The sequence below is a fragment of the Chelonia mydas genome, chromosome 13 (genome assembly GCF_015237465.2).
Source record: "Chelonia mydas isolate rCheMyd1 chromosome 13, rCheMyd1.pri.v2, whole genome shotgun sequence".
NCBI lineage: Eukaryota > Metazoa > Chordata > Testudines > Cheloniidae > Chelonia > Chelonia mydas.
Window position 1 is genome coordinate 33200820 of NC_051253.2, and position 26889 is coordinate 33227708.

Consider the following 26889-nt stretch of genomic DNA (forward strand, 5'->3'; position numbering starts at 1 on the left):
CTTGCAACAAAGCCCAATGCCAACTCTGTCCACATAGTTATTCAAGTGACACCATCACAGGAACTAATCACATTAGCCACACCATCAGGGGCCCGTTCACTTACCCATCTACCAATGTGATATATGCCATTGTGTGCCAGCAATGCCCCTCTGCCATGTACATTGGCCAAATCGGACAATCTCTACGCAAAAGAATAAATGGACACAAATCTGACATCAGGAATCATAAAATCCAAAACCGGTAGGAGAACACTTCAACCACTTTGGCCACTCAGTAAAAGATTTAAGGGTGGCAATTTTGCAACAGAAAAGCTTAAAAAACAGACTCCAATGAGAAACTGCTGAGCTTGAATTTATATGCAAACTAGATACCATTAACTTGGGTTTGAATAGAGACTGGGCATGGCTGGGTCATTGCACATATTGAATCTATTTCCTTAAGTTAAGTATCCTCACACCTTCTTGTCAACTGTCTAAATGGGCCATCTTGATTATCACTACAAAAGTTTTTTTTTTTCCTCCTCCTGATAATAGCTCATCTTAACTAATTAGCCTCTCACAGTTTGTATGGTAACTTCCAATTTATCTGTATGTATATATACATCTTCTTACTACATATTCCATTCTGTGCATCCAATAAAGTGAGCTGTAGCCCACAAAAGCTTATGCTCTAATAAATTTGTTAGTCTCTTTTTAGAAAAAGCTGCTGCAGCTCCTCCATCTGATCGTCAATCCTGCTTCAGACCTCTGGAGGAACTTTGCCACACTGAAGCTTTGAACCAAGGACGGAAAGACCCCTCCCAGCTGTGGATGTGCTCCAGAGACTTGATTTGAACCTGCAGTTTATTCTATCACTGCTGCAAGCCTGAACCAAGAACTTTGCCATGACTGTATGTAATTGATTCCATTTAACCAATTCTTGCTCTCGTCTATATCTTTTCCTTTTATGAATAAACCTTTAGATTTTAGATTCTAAAGGATTGGCAACAGAGTAATTTGTGGGTAAGATCTGCTTTGTATATTGTCCTGGGTCTGGGGCTTTTTCCTTTGGGATCAAGAGAACCTTTTTTCTTTTACTGGGGTATTGGTTTTCATAACCATTCATCCCCATAATGAGTGGCACTGGTGGAGATACTGGGAAACTGGAATGTCTAAGGGAATTGCTTGTGTGACTTGTGGTTAACCAGTGGGGTGAGACCAAAATCTGCTCTGTTTGGTTGTTTTGGTTTGCCTTAGAGGTGGAAAAAACCCAGCCTTGGGCTGTAACTGCCCTGCTTTAAGCAGTTGGTCCTGAATTGGCACTCTCAGTTTGGTCCCGCCAGAACCAGCATTGTTACAAGGTCTACATTTTTATTACAATTTTCCTGGCTTGTTAAAGTTCTCTCATTCATTCTCAACCTTCTTTCAACTTTCAGGACCAGTCTATTTCCAACATGATAAACTACACATGTTGATGTTTGCTTATGATGAAGAAGAATTATACCTGTTGCAAGCAAGAGTGATTCTTATGTATTGTCTTCTCTGTCCCATGTCCAGAGTTGTGATGGATCATTCCACGGCATGTGTTCAATGACATGTATACTAATGTGGTGATTGGAGCTCATTGAGGGAACAACTGTCTCTTCTTTCCTCCATATACAAAAAGAACCATGGAAAACCACACCACGGTGGCTGAGTTCATCCTCGTAGGGTTCGGAGGCCATCCCGAACTGCAGGTCTTCCTCTCTGTCCTCTTCTTGGTTCTGTACACTGTCACCCTGCTGGGGAATGTCAGCATGATCACCATCATCAGCTCTGACTCCAGGCTCCACACCCCCATGTACTTCTTCCTGAAGAACCTGTCCTTCCTGGACCTCTGCTACTCCTCCGTCATTGCCCCTAAAGCCCTGCTGTGCTTCTCAACGGGGCACAGAGCCATCTCCTACAATAGCTGTGCTACCCAAATGTTCTTCTTCTCTCTCTTTGGGACCACTGAGGCATTCTTCCTAGCCGTGATGGCTTATGACCGCTTCGTCGCCATCTGTAACCCGCTGCGCTATCCAATCACAATGTCCAAGAGGGCTTGTGTTTTCCTGGTGGTGGGCTCCTATCTCTCAGGCTGCCTCAACTGCAGCATCCAGACAGCCTTTACATTCACCTTGTCCTTCTGCGGGCTGGGGAAAATTGACCACTTCTTCTGCGACGTCCCCGCAGTGATGCAAGCCTCCTGCTCTGACACCTTTGCCAGTGAAATGGCAATGCTGGTCGTGTGTGGGTTCATCATAGTGAGCACTGGCCTGGTCGTCCTTATCTCCTATGGCTACATCATTAGCACTGTCATGCAGATACCCTCCGCCGAGGGAAGACGCAGAGCCTTCTCCACCTGCACTTCCCACCTGGTGGCTGTGAGCTTGTTCTTTGGGACAGTCTTCTTTATGTATGCCCAGCCTGGGGCCATAACCTCCCCAGGTCAAAGTAAAGTGGTCTCTGTGTTCTACACCATTGTCATCCCCATGCTGAACCCTTTGATCTACAGCCTGAGGAACAAGGAGGTGAAAGAGGCCCTGAGAAGACAACTAAAAAAGAAAGGCTTTTTCCACTGAGTTCCCTGAAGTATCAAGGCTATTGAAGAGTGGATAGGTATTTGGGACGGATGACAATGGGTGCCAAAGACAGCGGAATTCCAACAAGGCTCTTCCATGGAACAATGGTCTCAACTGGTGAATATTATGGGGAAAGGCAGGGACTTTCAATTGCCTAAGGAAATTAGGCACCCCACTGAATATCTAACTCCCTTTGGCTCCTTTGAAAATCCCAGACAAAATGTAAGGGTGATGAATCGGAGACTAAGTCTATATCCCTTGGAAGGGGAACTCTCTCTCACATGGGGGTGGATGGTTTTGTGGTAAAGATGTTGGACTGTGAGTTGGTAAATCTGGGATCTATTTCTAGCTCCCCATGTGAACTTGGGCAGGCTGCTTACGCTGAGATGCTAATAGATTTGAGCACCCAACTCTCATTAACTTTAATAGGATTTTAGTGTCCAAAGTGCTTAGGCAGCTTTGAAAATCTCAACCTTAATCCCACTGTTTCTCAGGTACTCATCTGTAAAATGTGGATATTGATACTTCCTTTCTCTGGTTCTATCTGTTTACATGCTAACTTTTTTGGGAGCACAGACTTTTTCTGACCATGTATTGTGCAGCATCTGGTAAAATGGGACCCTGAATGTAAGTGGAATCTATAGTCATTGCTAATACGATAACTTTGAACCCTGGAGATGCATTGGCAGGGACAGCTGACAGCCACCCCTATGTGAAGAAAACCAGCCTCTTGATTCTACTTTGCATGGTTGCTTACCTTTTCCTCTGAACATTGTCAAACTGTACGTACTCCTTTCAGTGGATGCTAATGTAAAAGTCTCAGAGAAAAAAACTATGGGACTTAGGCTCCGAAGTCACTTAGGGACATATTTTCAAAGGTATTTTGGCACCTAAAGAGGCAGATACGCACCTGGAGGGACTTTGGTAAGCACCTAAACAGAATTGTATCAAATCAAATGGGACAGAATAGATTATGATGCTTACGGGAAAAGATCCACAAAATGTCTCTCATTAAGAGGCCCAGTTCAGCTCCACGTGAAGCTGATAGTCATTCCATTGACTTCAGTCAAAACCCCAGATACCCCAGCTGGTGTCAGTTGGAAAAGATCCATTGAGCTCAACTCACTGAAACCCCAGTCGGTATGAAGCAGTCGTAGCTCCACTGTAGTCAATGAAGCCAGATACCTAGCTGGTGCAAATCATCCCCTTTGCCATCAGTGGGCCAGATATGAAGCTAGTGTAGATCATCACACCTACACTGAGTCACTGACTTCAGTGGACCTCTGCTGGTTTCCACCAGCCGGGCCCCTTGTGTGAGAGTGAGGGCCTGATCCCATGTCCTTTGAAGTCAATGGAAGGACTCCCATTGATTTCAATGGCCTTTGGATCAGGCCATGAGATCAGAATCTGTCCCGCTATGTCTTGGCTCAGAGAGTAGAGCATGGAGTTGGCACATGTGAGGACAATAGCCAGTGTCAACATTTGGTCAGCAATACGTTCTCTTCTTCTTCCCATTGGAATCAGCGGTAGAACTCCCATTGATTTCAGTGGCACCATGATTGTGCCCAGTCAGCAAACTGATTAGCAAATGTAAAGTCACATGCTTGTAATCCCCCTCCATAAAGTAAAAGACCAATTGTTATCCCCTTAACATCATACCCCTGAACAATATCTTAGTGTCATTGTTTAGCAGTTACTGACTTTCACAATCATGCTGACGAAAATGGGTATGCAGCATGCGGAGGGATTTTCAATGGCACCATGGGCCACATTCACAAAGGAATTTAGGCTTTGCACAGCTCAGTGTCATCACAGCTCAGTTTTAAGTGCCTAGAAAATTACTGGGATTCACAAAGCCTGAGTTAGGTGCCCAGGCTCCCTGTGCAAGGAGCAGGGAGAGCTAGGTGCCTTAGAACGGCACTGACAAAAGTCAGCATGCTAGGTGGGTCCCTGCTAAACCAGCCAATGGGAGATGCTGATGCTCAGGGAGTTCACTGCCTAAATCCGCGATTGAGGGAGCCCCATATCTGAGTATCCCATAACCCAGGGGCAAGGGCACTCACCTGAGAGGTGGCAGATCCCTGTTCAAATCACTTCTCCCCCTCTGAGCACATTTACCACGTGAGGACCTTCAGGCGAGTTAGGCCTGAATTCCCTTGGTCTGTGCATCACTCTGAGGCTTAAGTGTCCAGACATCTAGAGGGAAGCAGTAGTGCATTTGCCACATGGGTGCTGACTCCGTGGGTGCACCAGGGCTCAAGCACCCATGGAAAAAAATACGGAGCGCTCAGCACCCACCGGCACAGTGCTTCCGGGCCCCAGGGCTGGACTCTGATCAGCAGGCCCTAGGGTGGCCAGAGGAGCAGTGAGTGGCTGGCGGGAGGTGCTCGGGGGAGGCAGAGAGTCATGAGCAGCAGGCTCACAGGGCGCGGGTGGGGAGTTTCGAGGGAGAGGGCAGAGTTGGGGCAGGAAGAGTCAGAGTGAAGGCAGGGCCTTGGGGGGAAGAGGCGGAGCAGGGCCTCGGGCAGAGCAGCAGTGGAGCACCCACTGGGGGAAAGAAAAGGCCAGTGCCTGTGTCATGCCTAAAAGCAGAAACATAGGCGCCCAGGGAGCTTTTACTGCAAAAACTTAGGTGCCAAGTTAGTTTAGGTAGCTACTGGATTCCAGTCCTGGGTTTACAATGGCTTCAGTGGCTCCACGGAGCCAGGCCCATGCTCAGAAGGGGCCCCGGCCTGCTCCGCTTGCACTGCGCCCTGAGACCCCACTGGCTCCCCCGCCCACTCACTCCTCTTGGCCTGACCCCTGCTGCCTCCTCAGCCCTACCCCGCTCCTCTCTGCCCCCTGGCCGCACCCCAGTGCACCTCCCACTCTGGGCAGTCTCTGCTTCCCACCACCTGTGGGGCCCTGCCTGTCTCCCCGGAGCTGCACCGCCTGGGACTGGTGCAGCCTGGCCTGTATCAGCCCAGGGGTGGGGGAAGGGGACAGTGCAGGGAGCTTGGCTGGGCCCCTGCAGTGGAAGTGCATCTTGAGGGAGCCCAGCCGGGGCAGGCCCTGGCCTGGCTCATCACACCACTCCCGAGGGACCGGAGCGATTCCCTGCCCCGGGATCAGCCCTGGCTGCACTGCTGGCTCAGCCTGGCAGACACAGTTGCCTCCCAGCAGGGCTAGTGAGGGAGGCAGGGCATGGGGGAGTGGGTTTCTTGTGGGGGCAGTGCTGGGCTGTGAGGGGGTAGGGAAGATGTGTATGTTGGGGCACTGGGAACTGGGGGTTCTGTGTGGGGTGCTGGGCAGTTGTGGTGAGGTTTTGGGCAGGGGGGCGCTGGGCAGGGATGGTGTTGTGCAGGGCGCTGTGCATTTGTGGAGAGGTTTGGGGTGGGTGCTGAGCACAGTGGATCTGGGGGGGCTCTGGACATAGGGAGTCAGGAGGATGTTGGGTGGGGGGGCTTTGTGGCGTGGCATGGGCCCACTCCCCGAGGGGAAGGGGCATGCTGGCTGCACAAGGCCGGGTGAGCCACTGTGTGTCTGGCAACTGCTGGTTTGTAAATAGTGCCCTCACCCTGGGCTGGGCAGAGATGGGCTTCCCCTGTCATGCCATGACTCATTGCTCCTGGCTGGCCCCACACTCTGGGGACTGACCTCCCCAGGCCATGCTCCATTGCTCCCATGGGGAACCACAAAAAAGTTTGGCACTGGGCCCACAAAAGGTTCATCCAGCCCTGCTGGGTTTGGTAGCAGCTGAGCAGGGATTTTGTGAATCCCAGCGGGTGGGATTTAGGCCCCTAAATTGGCAGTTGGATGCCAAAGTCCTTTTGTGCATCTATTCCATAGGCACCTAACACTGAATGATTACAATGGGTGTTAGGTGCCAAGGTACTGTTGAGAATCCCACTAGGTGTCAGAATAAATCTGGCTCAAGAAGACTACTCAAATGAGTAAGGGCCAGATATTCAATATATTCAAGTGCCTAACTCGCACTGGAATTTAAAATAACTTTAAAATCTGTCCCCGTGTGTTTCTGTATAAGAGTAGGAGTTCCACTTTAGGGCTTGAAATATTTTGTAGGAGTGGTGAGAAAGAAAGAAAGAAAGAAAGAAAGAAAGAAAGAAAGAAAGAAAGAAAGAAAGAAAGAAAGAAAGTTTCAGCTTTTCCACACAGCAATGTAGAGAGGCTGTCATTTACACACTGAAAACAGACAGAATGTATGTCCCTTTATAATTTTATTTTTATGTTTTAAAATTGGTACATTCTGAGACTCATTCACCATATTTACAGGAGACTGATATTCAGTTATTAAGATCCTGGGATTTCCATGGTAAATGATCAGAGTGAGTCTGATACAGCGACCTATAGTCCACCTAAATCTCATCTGAGTTCAAAGAGATTTTATCCTCTAAAAAGCCTGCAGAATTGGGCCATTGTTGTGTCCATTTCACCTCCAAAAGAAACAGGAAGCAGGTTTTGATGTGATTCTTTTACTAAGTTAATGAAACTTTAAATGTGGAGAGAATGGTCTTGACCTTTCCTTCATTTATGCAAGTTTTATAACAATGCAACTACATTGATATCAGTGGAGTTACTCTGGTTTTACAATGAGCAGATGAAAGGAAAATCCATCCCCTTGGCACCAGCAGATTTTCTCTAGACTTACACTTGGGAGAGTGAGAAGAGAATGAGCACCACTGGCTGCAACGAAGTTACTAATGATTTACACCAGGGTGTGTGATAGTGGAACCAAGCCCACTAGTATAAACGCAGCTACTAGTGATCTATACCAGGATGAGTGAATACTCCTGATTTACATCGATAAGAATGAGATTTGAATCAAAACCACTGACTTTATTGAGGTGTGTTACAGACACAACACAGGAGTATTGCACATAGATGAACCAGTCTAACATAGACTCTATCTGTTTCCATTACCTGATACAGATGTCACATTTTTCACCATTTTCCAACAGCTACCTCACCATGACATCAGAGATACTTCAAGAGCCAGATTCTGAGCAGGCTTAAATCCATGTAGCTCCACTGAAGTCAGATTGGCTAAACCAAATTTATATTACCCAATGATTTGGACTGAGGTAATTCCTATTATCAATATACGGAAATATACAAATAAATATGGAAATACTTTATTGTCACAAATATGTTGTATAGTCAATGATCTGGAATGTTATAGGAGCAGAAGAATTTCCATGCATCATCATCCTATCTCCAGTAGTGCCCAGTGTCAGCTGTTTCAAAGACAACAGTATTATAATCTGAATCATGGAGAAAAATTCTTCCTAAATGAGAGAGTAACAGTTGGTTCATACCCCAAAGCAGGAGGTCCCTATAAACAGTGAAGCCATTTTAGAATTCTGCAAATTTATTTGATTACATAATATCCAGTGGTAATGAGTTCCACAGCTTAGATGGCTAGATAGATATTTTGAGGTAGTCCCCTACTCTCCCGTGTCGTCATCCCCACCATTCATACACTGATCCCAAATATTCATTAGTTTATAGCTGGAGAAAAATGACAAAGAAAAACAATTACATATTTTGTCAGAAATTTGTATTTCTTCTTGTTGTTTTTTTGTTCACATTTCAGAAGTTCACAAAAGCCCTGCACAGGTAGATTTGGTCTCTATGTTCATAAGTAAGGTTCAACTTTTCAAAGATTTCTTCCCCATAGTTCTGCCCCAAGCTTCTTTCACCTCTTTGTTCCTTAGACTGTAGATGAGGGGATTCATCATGGGGATGACAAAGGTGTAAAACACAGACACCGCTTTCCTTGGGTACAGAGAAGTTAACTAGGTGGGCTGTGCATACATGAAAGCTGTGGACCCATAAAATAAACTCACCGCTTTGATATGAGAGGCGTAGGTGGAGAAAGGTTTGTGTCTGCCCTCAGCAGAGCGAATCCTGAGGATGGTGGAGATGATATAAGCATAGGAGATGAGCACAAACAGGGAGGTTCTCCCTATGACAAGGCCACATAAGGTAAACATCACCAGGTTATTGACATACGTATCACTGGTGGCGAGACTAATCAGGGGAGGGCCGTCACAAAAGAAATGATCAATCTCATTCAATCCACAACAGTGCAGTGTAAAGATGAAGCCAGTCTGCACCTTGGAGTTCACACAGCTACCAAAATATGACCCCGCCACCAGCTGAACACAAACCCACTTGGACATGGTTACAGGGTACAAGAGTGTGTTGCAGATGGCAGTGTACCCATCATGCGCCATGGCTGCCAGCAGGAACCCTTCAACAGTGAGGAAGACAGAAAAGAAGAAGAATTGGGTGGCACATCCATTGTAGGAAACGGCTTTTCTCCCTGCTAGGAAGCTCACCATGGCTATGGGGGCGATGGTGGAGGTGAAGCAGAGGTCTAAGACTGACAGGTTCATGAGGAAGAAGTACATGGGCGTGTACAGGCGAGAGTTGGCTCTAATGAGCAGGATCATGCCGGCATTCCCAAGCACGGTGGTAATGTAAATCACCAGAAACACCACAAAGGGGACTACGTGAGGTGCTGGACCACTTCCAAACCCTAGCAGGATGAATTCTGTCAATGCTGTGCAGTTGTCCTCTCTCGCTGTCTCCATCACCTGAAATTCCCTATCCCAGAGGATGTTGAGAAGATACATTCATGAATGTTTTGGAACTGCTCAAATCCCATGGGGAGGGATAGAAAAGTACCTTTGGAGTGATTTTCAGAATTAGTCAGCTGACTCCTTAATTCACTGCAGTTCTGTGGCAATCCCAGCCTTGAGAGATGAACCTGATGGCAAAACAGCCTTTGGCTTCACTGTAAGAAGATCAAGACCTAGTAATCCAAGTTCAACCCATTCATAATAAAATTGGAGTTTATTTATGTATTTATTTTGGGAGGTGAATCTTTTTGAGATTCTAGCCAATTTTTATTCAACTTTTCTGTACGGTTGTAATACAAGGCATGAATGATAGAATCTCTCCTTCCATGAGTAATCCCACTGATTTATAAAAAGGGTGGAAGAATTGGTGCCTTAAATATGAATTTTATCAGTCTATGGATGAATATATATGAATTATTTCTTCATAATTTCTTTTCCTGGAAGATTGCAGGGGTTCCATTTGAGAGCTTTTACCTTTAGATAGAATATTGTCTGTCTTAATCCAGGTCAAATTAAAGGGACTTTTGCCTAAATAAGAATGGAGTAAAGTCTTAGTAAGAAATTTAGGAGTAGGTATTTTCTTTAAGCTAAAAGCTATTTTGACAGTAGTTACATATACACATTTAGTACTGGATTCCTTACTCACATCATGGAACACCTTATTCCCAGTCTTACTGATAACAGTGGATTTTTTCTTTTCAACTGTATTATGCTTAAAATTGTAAGCGCATTTACAGATTGTCACCACAGATAAGAATCTGTTCCATCAGAGGAAAGGTAGCTGGGGTTTGGTCACTGGAATCCCGGACAACACCTAATGATATTCGGGTAATTCTGTGATGATGGAGAAATTACTGCAGTTCTCTGGTTCCACTTAAGGGTTAATTCTGCATCAGACTACATTATCGAAGCTGTGACTTCCACTGGTGACCAAATCTCATTGAAGCGACTGAGCTAGCAATTCTCAGTCTCTGCCAAGTCCTGGAGGGTCTTATGAGAGGCAAAATCTTTCGATTTTATCCTTGAATTCTGTCTTTCCTCCATTTCAGCTCCAAGCTGCCCAGTCCAACATCTCTCCTCAAAGACCTCAGAGCGATTAATGAATTTGCTGTTGTGAACACAGTAAATAGGACGTTGTATTCAATGGCTAGCTCTGAATAGGGAAGTTAATTACCTCTGTATATGGCACTGGAGAGACCTCTAATATCTGCATCTGGTGCATACTTCAAAAAGGATATTTTTAAAAAAATGAAAATGGTGCAGAGAAGAGATAAAAGATTGATTTCAGGTTTCACTGTGAAATAATAAGGGAGACCAGTGTATTTAGTTTATTTGAGAGAAAGTTAAGAGATGATTTGATCATGTCTGTAAACCCCTGGTAGCAGAGGTCATTAGCCTTTATGGCGACATCACACTAAGAGTTTGTGACCCTCACAGTTACCCTCAATTCATGTTGAAAAGTTGGAGACATGGCAAAAAAGAACGACAAAAGACATTTCAGAGCTGGAAGAAATGTCTGTGTGCGCCAGACGTAGAGAACACAATCTGGTTATCTTACCAAAAAGAAAATTGTGTGTGTGTGTGTGTGTGTGGTGGGGTGACTTGATCACAGAGTATAAGCCCAGAGAGAATATTCTGGATATTAAAGGCATCTATATTTTTGCAGAGAAAAGCATAACAAGAGCCAGTGTCTCAAAGAGAAACCAGAGAAATTCAAGTTAAAAATCAGCCACACACTTTTGACAGTGAGAGAGTGCTTAACCATCGGGACGAAGCGCCAAGGGGAATGGTGGCATCTGTCTAAATAAAGACAGAGTGCCTTTCTCGAAAATGCTTTAATAAAACACAAGTTTTTGGGCACAGACCAGGGTTAACAGGGTGAAAATCTCTGGCTGACGTTATACAGGAGGTCAGGTTAGAAGATCAAATGGTCCATTCTGGCCTTGAAATCTGTGAATCTTGGTGGTTTTGTTACGCAGAGGGTTATTTAATTTAATAGATTCCCAGATTCCAAGGGCGGAAGGGACCACTGTAACCATCTAGCCTGATCTCCTGTAGAACACAAGTCAAATGACTGCCCCCAAATAATTCCTAGAGCACATCTTTTAGAAAAACATCTGATCTTGATTTAAAAAAATTGCCAGAGAATCCACCACACCCCATGGCAAATTACTCCAATATTTAATCCCACTGGCAGAGAATTAAGAACTAAGTGAAAGAAAGGTTTGCCACGTAAGAAGGTCTTTCTAACTTCTTGACTCTTATAGTGTTTCTGAATGTTATTTGCCATCAACGGTGTTGGTTTCAGCGCTGCTGCTTCTTTCATTAGCTGGCTTGTCTCCTGAGTGACAATCCGCTAGGCTGTGGGAACTCTTAGCTGTTGCTGATGTCTCTGGGTTCCGTCAGTCCCATTGGTGGCTGGCTGCTGGGGAGGGAGAAGTGCTCTTTCATCCAGTCCCGTGGCTTCTGCAGACAAAGGTGTAGTAGCATAGGACGGTGACTCATTGCTAACAAGACTTCTTAAAATCCATGGTCTTTGCTTTCCCCTCCCTCCCCTGTCTCCACCCAGGAGCCCCAGGACAAATCAGAACTAAGCATCCCCCCCAGAGTCACTGGGCTTTTCAATCAACAAGGTTAGATTCAGACATCTGTAGCAAAATCAGGAGGGTTGGAGAGTGGTTTATACTCATGAGAGGAAACTCAGACACACAGTCTGCGGCCTTATCCTAAGACATTCTCTCAGGGTGTTTGTCCAATTAGATGAATTGGACTATGTTTTTTCTATTCCCGGAATGGATGAATTTAACTCTGAGAATTAGGTGTTGGGTTTGACCACTTGTCTTCCTTGTCTCCCTTGAGCATGATCTCATATTCACTAAAAATCGGGAGCAATAAAAATTTTTTTTTTCCTGGAAAATTTGAAGATTTTTTAAAAAATACATTTTGCTTTTCAGTAGTCTTAGCTGAAAAATTTCACTTTCAGGTTTTCAATGAACATTCACCATTTTCTTTGTGGTGAGGGGGACACCTTTTATGTCCAGCTTTAATTGTCCAGAGAAGATTATGTGTAGGATTGTCTTGTTTGGCAAATTTCTTTCAAAGTGTGATTTGCATTTCTATAAGAATACAGAAATGGCCATACTGGGTCAGACCAATGGTCCCTGTAGCCCAATGTCCTGCCCTCAGACAATGGCCGGTGCCAGATCTTCAGAGGAAATGAACACAACAGAGCAATTATCGAGTGATCCATCCTCTTTGTTGTCCGCTCTCAGCTATATTTCAGTCTATGCCTTCTTTCACAATAGTTCCTCTCCCCCAACAGCATGACCTATTCTGTCAATCCTATATATTCTGTGCCTGGTATTACCATGTCCCATTGATTATCATCATTCCACCAAGTTTCTGTGATGCTTATTATGGCAATGTCCTCCTTTAATACCAGCCCCTCAAGCTCACCCATCTTAGTATTTCAACTTCAAGCATTTGTGTACAAACACTTAAAAATTGATCAATACAGAGTTGTCTGCCTTCATGTGATGTAATTGAATGGGACTTTTTTCATTTGACCATTTCTCTTCAGCTCCGAACTGTACTTTATCAACTTCTACCATCTCTTCTCTTGCCATTGAACAGAATGGGAATGCTACTGCAACTGTAGGCCTAAGACAAGAAACATTTTTACAGCTCTAGTCTGTGCTCCTCACTCATCCAGCCCAGTAGTTGGGTCTCACCATTGGTCTCGCCGATATTATGCACTGCACAGCATGCATCAGTGGCTGCTGGAATGTTTTCCTCCACAGAGATTGATCCTTTTCATGAGACACTTTCACCTGCCTTTCAAAGTCCACTCCCTAGGCATCCTGAACCTGCCCAGGTGATTACTAAACCTCTCCTTGATTTTCTCTAGGTTGTTGATGTACGACTTCCAGAAAAGGAAAGGGTGGGCCGAGTCACCAAGAGAGAGGCAGAGCTGGCACAGAAACCCTGTTAAAGTCAGTTGGACAGTCTGGGGAGAACGCCCTAGCTTTCAGTCTGTCAAAAAGCCCTGCATTTCTAAAGCTTTGAGGACTGGGGACTTTTCCCAACCAGCCAACATTCATTTCAGTAAATCACCCACTAGGGTTCACTAAGGCCTCTGTACTATGGAACAGTAACTCTTGTGGTTTATGTACTCAAGGTCTAGCTGGGGAAAGGGTCTCCCAATAAAGACTCAGCATTGTTAGGGAATTCATTGAATTCATCTATTATTTCCTGCACATTGCCCAGGTTTTCTACCCAGAACAGCAAGACATTATTTCTCACCTTGCATACCTGCATGATGATGTTCCCACAAACTGATTTTCCAGCATCAAATTGATTCCCCACTGACTGATAGTAATATGAGGTTGCACGATTTCACATGGCAACATGCATTCCTTTCTCCAAGGTCTGGACAGTGCTCCTCTCGATGTCTGTGCACTACAGGGTTTGAATGAGCTTGGCCCTTAACTCCAGGAATGTGGCCTTCTGCATCTGAAAGTCCTGGAGCCACTGCTGGTCATCCCAGGTTTGCATCATAATTCAGTCCCTCCACTCGGTGCTCATTGAATGGACCCCAAACCACCTCTCTGCTGGGTGCACCTAGTCTTGGGAAGTTGTAAGGGTGTATCTGCAGGACTATCAGTTCACTCATCCTCTGTTGACTCTATCCTAGCACTGGGGCATTGCAAATAAAACAGAATCGTATGCTATATGTATGCTTAAAATGGGGAAGAGTGCTGAGTTTCTCTGCACTACATGCATCTTTGCAGTGGACAATTCATTCACGAGGCATGAGAGCAGCAGGTTATTGGATGGCACAGAGGGAATTATCAACATTTCCCCCTGGAATCCCTCAAGTCTCTGAGAGACATAAGGGTATTCCACAATGCACTGTGAAAATCTCCCACAAGATAACATGCTAAAAGGTGGCATGGGAGACACTTGGGTTCCTATCCAGAGTACAACACGTCTTTTCCTGATATACCCTAATGTTGTGTGGATACAAGGCACCAGCACAATTGATCGAATATGAATGCAGTCTGTTGAATTAGTTTTGTCCATGGTAGAGCTGGTTTAGAACTCAAATTCCCATTCTGTAAGAAATTCTTTTTTTTTTTTAAGGAAAAAAGAAAAAAGGAACTGTTACTCACATGGGGGCCAATTCCACACCCCTTACTCAGCAGAACTAGTTGCGTCAGTAAGCTCTACTCAATGAGAGTAAGGGTTGTGGAACTAGTCACACAGTTGGCTTCACCAGGCATGTTCATTTGCGGAAGTAACCAGCGTCTTTATGGAAAGAAGACTAAAAACACACTCAGTTCATATGAGCCCAATATTTCAGTCTGGGAAATCACTGTAATCCCAAAACAAAGCAACATTAAAACAAGTAGCTTGCTTGAAGTTTTGAACCGTTTGAAGCACCCAGGGACCATGTCCCAGCAGGTCCTGGAACGAAGCAGAAAGACTCATCAATGAAGTTAGTGCTCACTGTTGAGAGATCAGTGAGGAGGATATATTGCCGCGGGTAAAAGTGACTTTTCTAGCTGTTACTAGAACGCTAACAGCCGCAATAGTCTTGGCCCTTGAGTCTGGGGCAACATTTTCAAATTCCAGCTCTTAGGAACATTAAAGCAGATGAACTTTGTAAGTACTTGAGCTGTGTGTTATGCACCCATGCTGATTCATTGAGAGAAGAGAGCATGAGGGAACTATTAAAGTTCTGCAAGTTGAATGAAGATGGGGTATGTATTGATTTCAGTCTTCTGTTGGAGATCAATCTGAAAGCCTTATGGAATGTCATAATGAATTATGTTGTCTGTAATGTGATGGTGGCAAGGAATACAGAAGACTTTTCTTTCAATTCTGATTTCAATGCTTTTAGGTTCTGGTTGGTGGGGAGTGTCCTGACGCAACCTGAAGTGTCACTAAACCTAATTTTTGATTGTATTTGTTATTATAAGAACTGCTCTGAACCTTTTTTCCCTACCGAAAGTTTTCATTTTTATTGAAGAACTGAAAATATTCAGTTGAAAACTTAATTGCAAACTGGGGGAGGGAGAATGATTTTCCAATGAAAAATGGAATTGTTTTGAGGAAAGCAGACATTTTTTGTGAATAGTTTCATTTAATTGAAAGTCCACTATTCTGCTAATAAAAAAATATGACTGGCCTTAATTATTACAATTGTTACAATAACACCAGAATCAAGGATCAGGGTCACATTGTGCTAGGCTCTGCGTGAAAATAAGAAAGAAAGGAGAGGGGACTTAAACTGGCTCGATGAGGAGAATAGGATGAGACAAGGAGCCAGGCTTAGGAAAGAGCCAGGACTGGGAAAAGGAAAGGTTGGGGATAGAATAAAAATCCCTCATCTCCAGTGCTGTGAAAACAAATTCACTGATGTTTGTGAAGCACTCAGACACTATAGTGATGGGCACTGCAGGAAAGCCCATGGAGGAATTAATAATTCTCTCTCCAGAGCAGGGTTTGAATAGTGTGCAGTAAGTAAGTCTTGTGGCCACTCACTGAACAATTAAGACAAAACAAAATATTGAATAACGGTCCAGTAAGTGAGCCCCATCCATCCTGTGCACTGGATGAAGGAGAAGTACTGCGGAAATAATAATATGTGATCAGGTTATTAAAGACTCTATCATAATTAGGCTTGGCAGAAAATTCAATTTTTTTAATATAATTTCATTGGCTAATATCGTTTATTTATAAGCCTTTTTTTTCAATTTTTATCTATTTAAATTTTCACAGTTATGGGAAATTATAGGGGCTCAAAGAAAGAGGGTTAAACACTAATTATTTAATGACAGTAAACATTCAGATATAAAGAAAAGGAGTACTTGTGGCACCTTAGAGACTAACCAGTTTATTTGAGCATGAGCTTTCGTGAGCTACAGCTCACTTCATTGGATGCATACTGTGGAAACTGCAGAAGACATTATATACATAGAGACCATGAAACAATACCTCCTCCCACCCCACTCTCCTGCTGGTAATAGCTTATCTAAAGTGATCATCAAGTTGGGCCATTTCCAGCACAAATCCAGGTTTTCTCACCCTCCGCCCCCCAACACACAAACTCACTCTCCTGCTGGTAATAGCCCATCCAAAGTGACCACTCTCTTTACAATGTGTATGATAATCAAGGTGGGCCATTTCCAGCACAAACCCAGGTTTTCTCACCCCCCCGTCCCCCTCCAAAAACCACAAACACACACACATGCTCAAATAAATTGGTTAGTCTCTAAGGTGCCACAAGTACTCCTTTTCTTTTTGCGAATACAGACTAACACGGCTGTTGCTCTGAAACCTGTCATTCAGATATAAAAAGTTAAAGCTTTATAACTGCTACAGCACAAATTGTGAGTGTCACATGTCAAAGTATAAAAAAAAAATCCTTAAATCAAACTCTAGTAGGTTCTCAAGCAGTGTTTTTCTGACTTTTCCTGTCTGTAAATTTCAGTGGTTACTGATGGAAATGTTTTTTCATCAATGTGTGTGTTTGCTGTCAAGTACCTCTAAAGATCCAACCTGTCCAAGTCTAATCATAATGTATGCCTACAGGGAGGTGAATGAAAGTTGCACGGGCAACTTTAATCCTGGCATTTCCTAACTTTGACAGAGACAGAGTTATGCTCTACTTCAGTCACAAACTATTGGGTTTGCTGCATACTAAATGCTCATCTTGCTGTCTTCTAGCCTTAAAATAAAGGACTGTGTGCACTGCGGGCCACATTTCACCACACACCTCATATTGAGTACTCCTTCACTCCAAGGGGAGTCCCATGGATCTCAGTGAGTAAGATCATGATAAGAGCAGCAGAATCTTGCCCTCTATGGGCAAATTCTCCTCTTGTAAATAACTGTTATATGGGAAAGTTAATAAATTGGTGCTCTATGGTAGAAAAGTCAAAATTTCTAACAGAACTTCTGGAGATTTATTAAGAAGAAATTTAATGACATTTCTAAGGGTTCAGTCCACTTTTATGAAAACCAAGGGGAGACTTGCCTTCATTTTCAATGGGAGAGAGCTACAAATGGGGCCTGTAACCTGTGGCATTCTCCTTAGCCCTTTGCTTCTTTTTTTAATGCTTATCTCATTCCTTTTCCCAAGAAAATGGAGACAGTGAAAGAGAGAAACCACACAGCACTGACGGAATTCATCCTGCTGGGGTTTGGAAGTGGTCTGGGGCTCAAGGTGGGCCCCTTTGTGGTGTTTCTGGCAATTTACATGACAACTGTGCTGGGGAACACCATCATGGTCTTCCTTATTAAAGCCCACTCTCGCCTGCACACCCCAATGTACTTCTTCCTCATGAACCTCTCGCTCTTAGACCTTTGCTACTCCTCCACCATCGCCCCCAAAGCCATGGCGAGCTTCCTAGCAGGCAGCAAAACCATTTCCTTCAACGGATGTGCCACCCAATTCTTCTTAGTCGCTGTCTTTGTCACCACTGAGGCATTCATCCTGGCAGCCATGGCATATGATCGATACACCGCCATCTGCAACCCGCTCCTGTATCCCATCGCCATGTCCAAGCAGGTTTGCGTTCAGCTGCTGGTGGGTTCCTATGTTTGCGGCGGTGTAAACTCCATGGTGCAAACAGTTTTCACCTTTACACTGTGTTTCTGTGGGTCCAATGAGATAGATCACTTCTTCTGTGACGTTCCACCCCTGCTAGGCCTCTCATGCACCAACACAGACATCAGTGAACTGGTGCTGTTCACTTTATCCAGCCTCATCATCGTAAGCACTTCCATTGTCATTTTCGTCTCCTATGCCTACATCATCTCCACCATCCTCAGGATTCGCTCTGCTGAGGGCAGATGCAGAGCCTTCTTCACCTGCACCTCCCACATGATGTCCGTGAGTTTATTTTACGGCACTGTTACCTTCATGTACACCCAGCCCAGTTCACTAGCATCTCCAGCTCAGAGCAAAGTGGTGTCTGTGTTTTATACCTTGGTCATCCCTATGTTGAATCCCCTCATCTACAGCCTGAGGAACAAGGATGTGAAAGAAGCTTTGGGAAGAACCATCAGCTCAGTGTTTCTACAATGAACCTTCTCTATGAACATTGAAATAAATAATCCTTTGGGTTATGGAAAGACCAGTACCGTAATAGTCATAATCTAATCTAAACTAATCTATCTATCTATCTATCCCCATACACCACCTCTATCTATCAATTTATCTATATATCTATCTAAACTAGCAGTTTCCATTTGTTCTTGTCTCTTTCTAAATTTGTACGCCAGTCTCAACACTGGAGTATGCCATTACAAGAGTGATTTAAAAAATAAATCAATCAACCCTCTGTGTATCTGTTACACTTTTCCACATTGTTATCTATCATGTACCTTAGAAATGCATCTGTTCTGGAAATATGGATTAAAATGCCCCTGAACCTTGGGGAGTGTTTGAGATCTGTGTCGGAATTTCACCACTGGTCTATCAATGCTGATCCACTCACTGGAACTCAAAAAATAGTCCCTTGGCTTAGTGTGTGTGTGTGTGTGTGTGCGTGCGTGTGTGTGTGTGTTTATGTCACACTTTACTGGCTGGCTCCTACTTTTCTGGTAGGATTTTCAGAAGCACTCAGTGTTGCAGTCAATGGCACTTTTATCTCTGGTTTCAATGGGTGAGGGGGGGTGACACCGTTAAGCCAACAATGAGCACTTCTAAACAGCCCCCTTTTACTTTCAGTTCAAATGACAGGGGTATGTGCTACTGGTGCCCAGTTCCCATTGTCATTCAATGGGAGATGGGTGATAAAATACCATTGGTCTCTTTGAAAATCCCAGCCTTGGTGCTGAAATACCAGGACTTGTTACATTAATACTGGTCTCTCTCTCCTTTACCAGCTTGTGGTGTGTGTATTGTTTGGATGGCCAAGTGAAAGTTATTATTACAGAAAAAGTCCCCTCATCATCAACATCATCATCTAAAAAATAATTTTGTGTCAACCCAAAACACATTCTTTTTTTTTCTTCAAGTTTTCAATTCAGCCAGAGATTAGGAAAGTTGGTTATTTTCACTACATATGTGGGTATTTCAGACACAGGAGGCATAGTACAAGTGTGAACTACTGTTCTCACCCTCAGTGGTTCTGAACACCATTTCCTCTCACTGAAGTCAGTAGCCATTACACCTGCAGAAGAAGAGACATGATAACAGTTGAACGGGCGACAGCCTGGCTCTGTCGGAGCACCTCTGCAGCTAGCCACTCGAACGGTCCCGCAGCCAGCCGCACCAGCCATTGTTCTGGCATCTCCGGGCAGCTGGCCCCTGGCCCCTGCCCAAGCAGTGACCGATGCAGAGGGCACCAGGGACTGCCTGAGTAGCAGTCCTGGGGGCGGCGGGAACAGCCACAGCTCAGCGATGCCCAGCAGTTGTCCTGGGGCGGCTGGAGGAATGCCTGTCACCCTGGGGCTTCCCCCCAGCCGAGGCAAGAACAGTCACTGCCCCCAGGGCTTCCTTACCCCGCCTCCAGCAGCAGTCGGAGCGACAGCCACCCCCCGGAGCTCCCCTCCCCGGTGGTGGTGGGAGCAGCAGCGTGACCCCCAGGCTCCTCCCCGCAGCTGGTACCAAGGCCTTCCCCCCCCCACAGTGCCCCCCATCACAGCACCCCCCCCCCCATGAGTCAATCAGAGCTATTTATGGTATAACTCATGGAAAGGTCACAGGCCCCTGATTTTTTGTTTCTTGCCTGTGACCTGTCCATGACTTTTATTAAAAATACCCGTGATTAAATCTTAGCCTTAATTATCATCATTCCACCATGTTTCTGTTATGTTTATTAAGTCAATATCCTTGTCAGGGTTCTTTCCCCACTCTGAACTCTACGATACAGATGTGGGGACCCGCATGAAAGACCCCCTAAGCTTATTCTTACCAGCTTAGGTTTAAAACTTCTGCAAGGTACAAACTTTGCTTTGTCCTTGAACAGTATGCTGCCACCACCAAGTGTTTTAAACAAAGAACAGGGAAAGAGCCCACTTGGAGACATCTTCCCCCAAAATATCCCCCCAAGCCCTACACATCCCCTTTCCTGGGGAAGGCTTGAGAATAATATCCTAACCAATTGGTTACAAAATCATCAAAGACCTAAACCCCTGGATCTTGGAACAATGGGAAAATCAGTCAGCTTCTTAAAAGAAGGATTTTATTAAAAAAAAAGAAAGGTAAAAATCATCTCTGTAAAATCAGGATGGAAAATACTTTACAGGGTAATCAGATTCAAAACACAGAGGATACCCCTCCGGGCAAAACCTTAAAGTTACAGAAAACAGGAATAAACCTCCCTCATAACACACAGAAAATTCACATAAAACAAAAGATAAACTAATCCGCCTTGCCTGGCTCACCTATACTGGTTGCAGTATTGGAAACTTGGATTAGGATGGGTTGGAGAAGATGGATTTCTGTCTGGCCTCTCTCAGATCCAAGAGAGAACAAACATGTAAACAAAGAGCACAAAACAAAAGCCTTCCTTTCCCCAAGATTTGAAAGTATCTTGTCCCCTTATTGTTCCTTTGGGTCAGGTGCCAGCCAGGTTAGCTGAGCTTCTTGACCCTTCACAGGTAATAGGATGTTGCCTCTGGCCAGGAGGAATTTTATAGCACTATATACAGAAAGGTGGTTACCCTTCCCTTTATATTTATGACAATCCTCCTATAATACCAGCCCCTCAAGCGCACCCATCTTAGTATTTCAACTTTTAGTATTTGTGTACAAGCACTTATAAAATGGGTCAATATTGAGTTGTCTGCCTTCATGTGACATAATTGAATGGGACTTTTTTCATTTGACCATTTCTCTTCAGCTCCGAACTGTACTTTATCAACTTCTACCATCTCTTCTCTTGCCATTGAACAGAATGGGAATGCTACTGCAACTGTAGGCCTATGACAAGAAACACTTTTGCAGCTCTAGTCTGTCCACCTCACCCATCCAGCCTAGTAGCTGGGTCTCACCATTGATTTCACCAATATTATGCACTGCACAGCATGCATCAGAGGCTGCTGGAATGTTTTCCTCCACAGAGATTGATCCTTTTCATGAGACACTTTCACCTGCCTTTCAAAGTCCACTCCCTAGGCATCCTGAACCTGCCCTGGTGATCGCTAAACCTCTCCTTGATTTTCTCTAAGTTGTTGATGTACGACTTCCAGAGAAGGAAAGGGTGGGCCGAGTCACCAAGAGAGAGGCAGAGCTGGCACAGAAACCCTGTTAAAGTCAGTTGGATAGTCTGGGGAGAACGCCCTAGCTTTCAGTCTGTCAAAAAGCCCTGCATTTCTAAAGCTTTGAGGACTATGGACTTTTGCCAACCAGCCAACATTCATTTCAGTAAATCACCCACTAGGGTTCACTAAGGCCTCTGTACTATGGAACAGTAACCCTTGTGGTTTATGTACTCAAAGTCTAGCTGGGGAAAGGGGCACCCAATAAGGACTCAGTAAGATTAGGGAAGTCATTGAATTCATCTATTATTCCCTGCACATTGCCCAGGTTTTCTACTCAGAACAGCAAGACATTATTTCTCATCTTGCATATCTGCACGATGATGTACCCTGTCATAAACATAAGGGGAATGGTAAACACCTTTAAAATCCCTCCTGGCCAGAGGAAAAACCCTTTCACCTGTAAAGGGTTAAGAAGCTAGGATAACCTCGCTGGCACCTGACCAAAATGACCAATGAGGAAACAAGATACTTTCAAAAGCTGGGGGGGATGGAGAAACAAAGCCTCTCTCTCTGTCTGTGTGATGCTTTTGCCGGGGACAGAACAGGAATGGAGTCTTAGAACTTAGTAAGTAATCTAGCTAGGTATGCATTAGATTCTGATTTCTTTAAATGGCTGAGAGAATAAGCTGTGCTGGAGGGAATGGATATTCCTGTTTTTGTGTCTTTTTGTAACTTAAAGGTTTTGCCTAGAGGGAATCATAGAATCATAGAATATCAGGGTTGGAAGGGACCCCAGAAGGTCATCTAGTCCAACCCCCTGCTCGAAGCAGGACCAAGTCCCAGTTAAATCATCCCAGCCAGGGCTTTGTCAAGCCTGACCTTAAAAACCTCTAAGGAAGGAGATTCTACCACCTCCCTAGGTAACGCATTCCAGTGTTTCACCACCCTCTTAGTGAAAAAGTTTTTCCTAATATCCAATCTAAACGTCCCCCATTGCAACTTGAGACCATTACTCCTCGTTCTGTCATCTGCTACCATTGAGAACAGTCTAGAGCCATCCTCTTTGGAACCCCCTTTCAGGTAGTTGAAAGCAGCTATCAAATCCCCCCTCATTCTTCTCTTCTGCAGACTAAACAATCCCAGCTCCCTCAGCCTCTCCTCATAAGTCCTGTGCTCTAGACCCCTAATCATTTTTGTTGCCCTTCGCTGGACTCTCTCCAATTTATCCACATCCTTCTTGTAGTGTGGGGCCCAAAACTGGACACAGTACTCCAGATGAGGCCTCACCAGTGTCGAATAGAGGGGAACGATCACGTCCCTCGATCTGCTCGCTATGCCCCTACTTATACATCCCCAAATGCCATTGGCCTTCTTGGCAACAAGGGCACACTGCTGACTCATATCCAGCTTCTCGTCCACTGTCACCCCTAGGTCCTTTTCCGCAGAACTGCTGCCTAGCCATTCGGTCCCTAGTCTGTAGCGGTGCATTGGATTCTTCCGTCCTAAGTGCAGGACCCTGCACTTATCCTTATTGAACCTCATCAGATTTCTTTTGGCCCAATCCTCCAATTTGTCTAGGTCCTTCTGTATCCTATCCCTCCCCTCCAGCGTATCTACCACTCCTCCCAGTTTAGTATCATCCGCAAATTTGCTGAGAGTGCAATCCACACCATCCTCCAGATCATTTATGAAGACATTGAACAAAACCGGCCCCAGGACCGACCCCTGGGGCACTCCACTTGACACCGGCTGCCAACTAGACATGGAGCCATTGATCACTACCCGTTGAGCCCGACAATCTAGCCAGCTTTCTACCCACCTTATAGTGCATTCATCCATCCCATACTTCCTTAACTTGCTGACAAGAATACTGTGGGAGACCGTGTCAAAAGCTTTGCTAAAGTCAAGAAACAATACATCCACTGCTTTCCCTTCATCCACAGAACGAGTAATCTCATCATAAAAGGCGATTAGATTAGTCAGGCATGACCTTCCCTTGGTGAATCCATGCTGACTGTTCCTGATCACTTTCCTCTCATGTAAGTGCTTCAGGATTGATTCTTTGAGGACCTGCTCCATGATTTTTCCAGGGACTGAGGTGAGGCTGACTGGCCTGTAGTTCCCAGGATCCTCCTTCTTCCCTTTTTTAAAGATTGGCACTACATTAGCCTTTTTCCAGTCATCCGGGACTTCCCCCGTTCGCCACGAGTTTTCAAAGATAATGGCCAAGGGCTCTGCAATCACAGCCGCCAATTCCTTCAGCACTCTCGGATGCAACTCGTCCGGCCCCATGGACTTGTGCACGTCCAGCTTTTCTAAATAGTCCCTAACCACCTCTATCTCCACAGAGGGCTGGCCATCTCTTCCCCATTTTGTGATGCCCAGCGCAGCAGTCTGGGAGCTGACCTTGTTAGTGAAAACAGAGGCAAAAAAAGCATTGAGTACATTAGCTTTTTCCACATCCTCTGTCACTAGGTTGCCTCCCTCATTCAGTAAGGGGCCCACACTTTCCTTGGCTTTCTTCTTGTTGCCAACATACCTGAAGAAACCCTTCTTGTTACTCTTGACATCTCTTGCTAGCTGCAGCTCCAGGTGCGATTTGGCCCTCCTGATATCTTTCCTACATGCCCGAGCAATATTTTTATACTCTTCCCTGGTCATATGTCCAACCTTCCACTTCTTGTAAGCTTCTTTTTTATGTTTAAGATCCGCTAGGATTTCACCATTAAGCCAAGCTGGTCGCCTGCCATATTTACTATTCTTTCGACTCATCGGGATGGTTTGTCCCTGTAACCTCAACAGGGATTCCTTGAAATACAGCCAGCTCTCCTGGACTCCCTTCCCCTTCATGTTAGTCCCCCAGGGGATCCTGGCCATCTGTTCCCTGAGGGAGTCAAAGTCTGCTTTCCTGAAGTCCAGGGTCCGTATCCTGCTGCTTACCTTTCTTCCCTGCGTCAGGATCCTGAACTCAACCAACTCATGGTCACTGCCTCCCAGATTCCCATCCACTTTTGCTTCCCCCACTAATTCTTCCCGGTTTGTGAGCAGCAGGTCAAGAAAAGCGCCCCCCCTAGTTGGCTCCCCTAGCACTTGCACCAGGAAATTGTCCCCTACGCTTTCCAAAAACTTCCTGGATTGTCTATGCACCGCTGTATTGCTCTCCCAGCAGATATCAGGAAAATTAAAGTCACCCATGAGAATCAGGGCATGCGATCTAGTAGCTTCCGTGAGTTGCCGGAAGAAAGCCTCATCCACGTCATCCCCCTGGTCCGGTGGTCTATAGCAGACTCCCACCACTACATCACTCTTGTTACACACACTTCTAAACTTAATCCAGAGACACTCAGGTTTTTCCACAGTTTCGTACCGGAGCTCTGAGCAGTCATACTGCTCCCTTACATACAGTGCTACTCCCCCACCTTTTCTGCCCTGCCTGTCCTTCCTGAACAGTTTATAACCATCCATGACTGTACTCCAGTCATGTGAGTTATCCCACCAAGTCTCTGTTATTCCAATCACGTCATAGTTCCTTGACATCACCAGGACCTCCAGTTCTCCCTGCTTGTTTCCAAGGCTTTGTGCATTTGTATATAAGCACTTGAGATTACCTGTTGATCGCCCCTCATTCCCAGTATGAGGCAGGAGCCCTCCCCTCACAGACATTCCTGCCTGTGCTTCCTCCCGGTATCCCGCTTTCCCACTTACCTCAGGGCTTTGGTCTCCTTCCCCCGGTGAACCTAGTTTAAAGCCCTCCTCACTAGGTTAGCCAGCCTGCTGGCAAAGATGCTCTTCCCTCTCTTCGTAAGATGGAGCCCGTCTCTGCCCAGCACTCCTCCTTCATGGAACACCATCCCATGGTCAAAGAATCCAAAGCCTTCTCTCCGACACCACCTGCGTAGCCATTCGTTGACCTCCACGATTCGACGGTCCCTACCCAGGCCTTTTCCTTCCACGGGGAGGATGGACGAGAACACCACTTGCGCCTCCAACTCCTTTATCCTTCTTCCCAGAGCCACGTAGTCCGCAGTGATCCGCTCAAGGTCATTCTTGGCAGTATCATTGGTGCCCACGTGGAGAAGCAGGAAGGGGTAGCGATCCGAGGGCTTGATGAGTCTCGGCAGTCTCTCCGTCACATCGCGAATCTTAGCCCCTGGCAAGCAGCAGACTTCTCGGTTTTCCCGGTCAGGGCGGCAGATAGATGACTCAGTCCCCCGGAGGAGAGAGTCCCCGACCACCACCACCCGCCTTCTCCTCTTGGGAGTGGTGGTCGTGGAACTCCCAACCTCAGGACATCGCATCTCATGCCTTCCAACCAGCGGAGTCTCCTTCTGCTTTCTCCCCCCAGACATATCATCTGGTCCACTCTCCGCAATGGTACCTGTGGAGAGAACATAAAAGCGGTTAGTTACCTGTGTCTGTGTTACTGGAACCCGGACATTCCGCTTACCTCTTCTGGAGGTCACATGTTGCCAAGCTTCTTCACTGGCCTCTTGGCTCCTCTGTGCAACCTGCTCTATATCTTTAGAGCTTTGTGCCCCTAGAAGCCTATCCTGAGGGATTCTCTTTATGTTTTGAATCTGATTACCCTGTAAGGTATTTACCATCCTGATTTTACAGAGGTGATTCTTTTTACTTTTTCTTCTATTAAAATTCTTCTTTTAAGAAACTGAATGCTTTTTCATTGTTCTTAAGATCCAAGGGTTTGAGTCTGTGGTCACCTATGCAAATTGGTGAGGATTTTTATCAAACCTTCCCCAGAAAGGGGGTGGTAACGCTTGGGAGGATTTGGGGGGGGGGGGAAAGACATTTCCAAACGGACTCTTTCCTAATAATAATAATAATACCAATTAGACGTTTGGTGGTGGCAGCGAAAGTCCAAGGGCAAAGGGTAAAATAGTTTGTTCCTTGGGGAAGTTTTAACGTAAGCTGGTAAAAGTAAATTTAGGAGGTTTTCATGCAGGTCCCCACATCTGTACCCTAGAGTTCAGAGTGGGGAAGGAACCTTGACATACCCCAAAACTGATTTTCCGGCATCAAATTGATTCCCCACTGACTTGTAGAAATATGAGGTTGCACGATTTCACATGGCAACATGCATTCCATTCTCCTAGGTCTGGACAGTGCTTATCTCAATGTCTGTGCACTTCAGGGTTTGAATGAGCTTGACCCTCAACTCCAGGCATGTGGCTTTTTCCATCTGAAAGTCCTGGAGCCACTGCTGGTCATCCCAGGTTTGCATCACAACCCAGTCCCTGCACTTGATGCTCATTGGATGGGCCCCAAACCACCTCTCTTACATGTGTACCTGGTCTTGGGAAGCTGTACAGGTGTATCCTCACGACTGTCTGTTCACTCATCCTCAGGTGACTCTACCTAAGCACAAGGGCCTTGCAAATAAAACATAATTGTTTGTTTTGTACATACAATGGAGAAGAGTGTTGTGT

At 45.3% G+C, this 26889-nt stretch overlaps 2 protein-coding genes and 1 pseudogene across 3 annotated transcripts; 2 read left to right on the plus strand and 1 right to left on the minus strand.

The window, feature by feature from the left end:
* The first annotated feature begins 1649 nt into the window (after nt 1-1649).
* Nucleotides 1650-2582, plus strand: LOC102939909 (olfactory receptor 12). The gene has a single exon (XM_007072607.2). It carries the CDS (start codon nt 1650-1652, stop codon nt 2580-2582), a length of 933 nt encoding a protein of 310 aa, XP_007072669.1.
* Nucleotides 2583-8230: 5648 nt separating this feature from the next.
* Nucleotides 8231-9178, minus strand: LOC102946052 (annotated as a pseudogene).
* Nucleotides 9179-16812: 7634 nt separating this feature from the next.
* Nucleotides 16813-18320, plus strand: LOC102945823 (olfactory receptor 12). 2 transcript variants are annotated; one of them, XM_037915713.1, is made up of 2 exons: nt 16813-16826; nt 17396-18320. In XM_037915713.1, the coding sequence occupies exons 1-2, from the start codon at nt 16813-16815 to the stop codon at nt 18318-18320; spliced, it is 939 nt and encodes a 312-aa protein (XP_037771641.1). The 2 variants fall into 2 exon arrangements, with proteins under 2 accessions (XP_037771641.1, XP_007070667.2); XM_007070605.2 differs by lacking the exon at nt 16813-16826 and having other exon boundaries at nt 17376-18320.
* Nucleotides 18321-26889: the final 8569 nt, after the last annotated feature.

What these genes read in the sequence shown, in the direction of transcription:
- LOC102945823 (XM_007070605.2), top strand. Translation starts at nt 17,376, where the DNA reads ATGGAGACAGTGAAAGAGAGAAACCACACAGCACTGACGGAATTCATC.
- LOC102939909 (XM_007072607.2), top strand. Translation starts at nt 1,650, where the DNA reads ATGGAAAACCACACCACGGTGGCTGAGTTCATCCTCGTAGGGTTCGGA.